We start from the raw sequence: 6,000 nt of genomic DNA on the forward strand, positions 1-6,000 counted from the left end.
TTAATGAAGGCTACGGCAGCTTCTTTACCATACTTGCGTCGACAAAAACTGAAGAGAAATATACGGGATGGGCAGAAGAACGTAGTAAGGCACTCAGTGAAAGAATGAAGAGGTACTGGAAAGAAAACGTGAATTATTGTGCTAAATCATTTCAAACGTGCTCCTTAGTTGGACGTAACAAATTAATAATAATAATAATAATAATAATAATAATAATAAGAATAAGAATAAGAATTATTATTATTATTATTATTATTATGTCCGCCTCTGTGGTGTAGTGGTTAGCGTGATTAGCTGCCACCCCTGGAGGTCCGGATTCGATTCCCGGCTCTGCCACGAAATTTGAAAAGTGGTATGAGGGCTTGAACGGAGTTCGACTCAGCCTCGGTAGGTCAACTGAGTAGAGGTGGGTTCGATTCCTACCTCAACCATCCTGGAAGTGGTTTTCCGTGGTTTCCCACTTTTCCTCCAGGCAAATGCCGGGATGGTACCTCACTTAAGGCCACGGCCGCTTCCTTCCCTCTTCCTTGCCTGTCCCATCCAATCTTCCCATCCCTCCACAAGGCCCCTGTTCAGCATATCAGGTGAGGCCGCCTGGGCGAGGTACTGGTCATTCTGCCCAGTTGTATACCCCGACCCAAAGTCTGAAACTCCGGAACACTGCCCTTGAGGCGGTAGAGGTGGGATCCCTCGCTGAGTCCGAGGGAAAAACCGACCCTGGAAGGTAAACAGATTAATAATAATAATAATAATAATAATAATAATAATAATAATAATAATAATAATAATAATAATAATAACTAAAGGACCGCCAGGGTTTTCAAGAAAAGCCAAAGTTGAAGGCGGGAAAGACGTGGACAGAGGATAGAAAAGATGAACACCGGCAACGAAAGAAGGTGCACTGGCAACGATCAAAGCCCAGAGAAGACAGCTCAAATAACGTGGATGTTAGTAGGCCAATATCTCCGTGGCTCCGGCGGCCAGCGCCCCGGCCTCTCACCGCTGGATTCCGTAGTTCAAATCCCGGTCATTCCATGTGAGATTTGTGCTAGACAAAGCGGAGGCGGGACAGATTTTTCTCCGGGTACTGCAGTTTTCCCTGTCATATTTCGTTCCAGCGACACTCTCTAATATCATTTCATTTCATCTGTCAGCCATCAATCATTGCCCCAGAGGAGTGCGACAGGCTTCGGCAGCCGGCACAATTCCTATCCTCGCCGCTAGATGGGGCTTCATTCATTTCATTCCTGATCCGGTCGAATGACTGTAAACAGACTGTAGATTTTCATTTTTTCACTAACAATAAATAATGTTATGATTTTTTTTTTAATTATCAATCCTCTCACTGGTCTGATGCAGTTCTCCAATTCCTTTTATTTTACTTCATCGTACCTCATTCTTCCAGTATCCAGAAGCATACTGAACACTGGGCACTAATAAACGGCAACTGATATTTATGGCATGTATCGAAGCACGTCTATTAAGCAAATGTTTCAGCTATCTCGAATATGACAAAATTCTACTGAAAAATGAACATGTGGTCATTTTTTCCAGAGTTCAAGTCTGACAGTTGTCTGGCAAAACGCTGAACTACAGAACATAAACAAACACCACCAAACAATGTTGCCAAGCGTAGACAGTGCCACACCCCTCACGGAATCTCGTTGTCATAATTTTATTCATTCTTTAATTATTTATTACATTTTCATATTTTAGAGCCCACATGATCACATACAAATACTTTTATTTTTTAACAGTTTTACGTCGCTCCAACACAGATAGGTCTTATGACGACGATGGGATAGGAAAGGCCTAGGAGTGGGAAAGAAGCGTCCGTGGCCTTAATTAGGTACAGCCGCAGCATTTGCCTGGTGTGAAAATGGGAAACCACGGAAAACCGTCTTCGGGGCTGCCTACAGTGGGGCTCGAACCCACTATCTCCCGGATGTAAGCTCACGGCTGCGCGCCCCTAACCACACGGCCAACTCGCCCTGTACTTTTAAGTTTAAAGCGAGAATAAAAAACTCACATATATGTTCAAATATTTCGCATAGCCTTTCCTCCAAAGCTACCTACGAACAACAGGTCTCGTAGATATAAACCACAAAATCACGACGGGAAAATTTAATGAAGAACAGGCAAACACAAAGCATTATAAAAACAATCAAAATAACCATTTCGTAGCTCAATTACAATCGCTATTACAATGCTAAGAAAACGACTGAACACGGCCCCCCAATGTAAACAAACAGTTATTTGCCCATCTGGCCACCGATGCTAATCGCTGGAGAGGAGTTCGGTTATTGCCTAGTCCACGCCACTGCCTCTCTTCTCCTCACTGGAAGTGGAAATCGTGGAATCACCAAGCGATATCATCTACCGCTGTGTCTATGATCCCCTCTGGTTCTCGCGCCTGAGTGATTGTTTGTTGGAAATGGCTTACCCCTTCCCCCAAACCTCAGCTGTTACATTATTGAGGTATTTGGCAATGAGGTCTTCCACTTCTCTCAGTGTGAGGTCTTATTCACATTAAATCCAGAGGTTAAAACTCACACAGTCCTATCCTATTGTAAACTAAACTAACCTAAAAGTATCTAATATTAAAAACTTCATATTTGATCCGAATTGAAAGGAGATTAACACAAAATAAAGGAGAGTATAAATGATCCACCTTATATCAATGCAAATTATATTGTTAATACAAGATTACAACATTTTAATTAGGGACCGGTTTCGATGTCTTTGGACATCATCATCGTCCATAATAGATTAAATGAACAAAGATATATATCTCACAATACAAAATATAAACCATTAGTAATTAGTCGCCCCTCTCCCTCTCCCTCCTAATCCACCCCTCTCCCTCCCTTAACACTGTGCTATGCTCCATGTAAGCTCCAGCCTTCAGTTCTTCTCCGTTCTCCGTACAAACAGGCAGATCAAGGTGAGTCCTGTACCTTAAAATTATTTTAATATAATGCCCTCTTTTCCATCAACTATTTTTAATTCAAAAATTGTCTTTCTTACACCTAAGGTCCCGCATTGGATCGAGAACTTTCTGGTTTCACAACAAATACATCTGCCAATACTGTAAACACGATCCACTTGCTTAACTACCTTATAACTTAATGTTTACCTCATGAATACTGGGGATACAGGACACTACCAAGTTACGTATTATCTACAGAGGAATAACGACTTACGTCAGCTTTTAGATGTCAACATTTAACATTAATTCTGTTGTTTATTTATGCCATACTCAAAACTTTTAGGCATTACACAGTGGCAAAGATTTTTTAAACCATTTGTTAGTATTTTTTCACTCCCATTTTATTGTTGGACTATCAAGTGTCTAACTTGTAAATTTCATAAAATGATTCTTAAGCACCATCATATTGTATATTTCTCCCATTTTATGTTATTTTATTACTAATGGTTTATATTTTGTCATCATCATCATCATCATCTGTTTACCCTCCAGGGTCGGCTTTTCCCTCGGACACAGCGAGGGATCCCACCTCTACCGCCTCAAGGGCAGTGTCCTGGAGCTTCAGACTCTTGGTCGGGGATACAACTGGGGAAAATGACCAGTACCTCGCCCAGGCGGCCTCACCTGCTATGCTGAACAGGGGCCTTGTGGAGGGATGGGAAGATTGGAAGGGATAGGCAAGGAAGAGGGAAGGAAGCGGCCGTGGCCTTACGTTAGGTACCATCCCGGCATTCGCCTGGAGGAGAAGTGGGAAACCACGGAAAACCACTTCCAGGATGGCTGAGGTAGGAATCGAACCCACCTCTACTCAGTTGACATCCCGAGGCTGAGTGGACCCCGTTCCAGCCCTCATACCACTTTTCAAATTTCGTGGCAGAGCCGGGAATCGAACCCGGGCCTCCGGGGGTGGCAGCTAATCACGCTAACCACTACACCACAGAGGCGGACTTATATTTTGTATTGTAAGATATATATCTTTGTTCATTTAACCTATTGTGGCTGATGCTGGTGTCCAAAGACATCGAAACCGGTCCCTAATTAAAATGTTGTAATCTTGTATTTACAATATAATTTGTATTGATATAAGGTGGATCATTTATACTCTCCTTTATTGTGTGTTAACCTAAAAGTAGTCTTCAGTTAATGACAATGAACAAACTAATAGTAGGCAAGTTAGCTCAAACAAAAATTGCACACGATGAAATTAAACTTTTGACGCAGACTGACAATACAAATACCAAACCAAACCCCATGGCACTACAGCCCTTGAAGGGCCTTGGCCTACCAAGCGACCGCTGCTCAGTCCGAAGGCCTGCAGATTGCGAGGTGTCGTGTGGTCATCACGACGAATCCTCTCGGCCGTTATTCTTGGCTTTCTTTACCGGGGCCGCTATCTCACCGTCAGAAAGCTCCTCAATTCTAATCACATAGGCTGAGTGGACCTCGAACCAGCCCTCAGGTAAAGGTAAAAAACCCTGACCTGGCCGAGAATCTAACTCGGGGCTTCCGGGTAAGAGGCAGGCAAGCTACCCCTACACCACGGGGCCGGCACGACAATACAAATACGCACACAAAATGATTTTAAAAAAACGCAACACAAAACGAGTTCAAAACAAAATTTGCCAGAGAAAGGCACCAAGCGACAATGAGAAATAAACACTCCGTTTAGCACCATAAATATGTGAACATAATCAACGTCACCATGACAAGAAGACACCATTTTTCGCAACACCAGCGCTATCGTCACACTCCAAGACCTATAGGAGCGCAGCCCGTGCAAGTTCTTGAAGTTCCGTAGATTGACTAACCCACTAATAACTATATTTCAGGTATGAACTTTAAGGAAATACATTATCAAAGCGTGGACTTCTTGTATACAGATATTTTAAAATATCATTTTTTAAACATTTTCTACTTTTATCTTCCCCTAAGCAACATTTTGATATGGGTACAACTGAACCATACAGAGGATTATCACCGATCTCAATAGCTGCAGTCGCTTAAGTGCGGCCAGTATCCAGTATTCGTGAGATAGTGGGTTCGAACCCCACTGTGGGCAGACCTGAAGATGGTTTTCCGTGGTTTCCCATTTTCACACCAGGCAAATGCTGGGGCTGTACCTTAATTAAGGCCACGGCCGCTTCCTTCTCACTCCTAGCCCTTTTCTGTCCCATCGTCGCCATAAGACCTATCTGTGTTGGTGCGACGTAAAGCAAAACAAAAAAAATAAAAAATAAAACAGAAGGTTATCAAAATAAAAGTAATCTTAGGACCTGCACATTTACGTGACTCTTGCTATCCTGATTGCGACGAAGGAATCTCCCGTTTTACTTGGACTTTGAATCAGAGGAAAGTGGTTCTTTTAATTTATTAATTACCACATGTGCTTGTGGAGTTTCGAATTTAGATTCACGCACCGAAGGGTAAATATTACCTTGTTGGTGTTGCTAGTATCTTAAACTCTACCCAAACTAAAGCTTACCGTCCTCGTTCCATGCGCCTTCTACTTGGTAGGCGGCACTGGCTGTCCCGAAGAGAAACCCATCTGGGAACGTGTTGTTAAAACTGGCGCCCTGTACAGCTCCGACGGCTAGGACGCCGAGAAGTAGCAGCCCAGTGCTCACAGTGCATTTCATCTTGAAAATGATTACTCTACCTCTGTGAATCTTCTATTATATAACAGATAATGAGCCTGTGGCTCGTTGAGTGTCAAGTACCACTTGGTGTGTGGTAAACAAAAATTAGACACGTCAAGTCAGAAAGTCATTGATGTAAATACATATTTATCGATATAAGGACTTACGATAAGAAATAAGGCGCCTAAGCAATAGGTTATGTGAACTCTGTCTTAAGAAATATCTGCGCATACGTCCATTTTAATTAATATATCAAAATCTAAAGCAGACGAAAAAGAATTAATGCGGTAATAATAATAATGGCGTATGGCCTCCGGGGAGGCCTGGTGCAGGTCTTTTTCTCGTAGACGGCCTATTAGGCGACCTGCATGTCTG

At 42.6% G+C, this 6,000-nt stretch overlaps 1 protein-coding gene across 1 annotated transcript in view; it reads right to left on the reverse strand.

The window, feature by feature from the left end:
- Positions 1-5,644, reverse strand: part of LOC136858632 (myrosinase 1) — a 60,424-nt gene extending 54,780 nt beyond the window's left edge. The window contains exon 1 of the mRNA XM_068225642.1: positions 5,472-5,644. Coding sequence (XP_068081743.1) covers positions 5,472-5,625 — 154 coding nt within the window. The 5' untranslated portion in view covers positions 5,626-5,644. The remainder of the gene's footprint in view (positions 1-5,471) is intronic.
- Positions 5,645-6,000: the final 356 nt, after the last annotated feature.

Source organism: Anabrus simplex, chromosome 1 (genome assembly GCF_040414725.1).
Source record: "Anabrus simplex isolate iqAnaSimp1 chromosome 1, ASM4041472v1, whole genome shotgun sequence".
Lineage (NCBI taxonomy): Eukaryota > Metazoa > Arthropoda > Insecta > Orthoptera > Tettigoniidae > Anabrus > Anabrus simplex.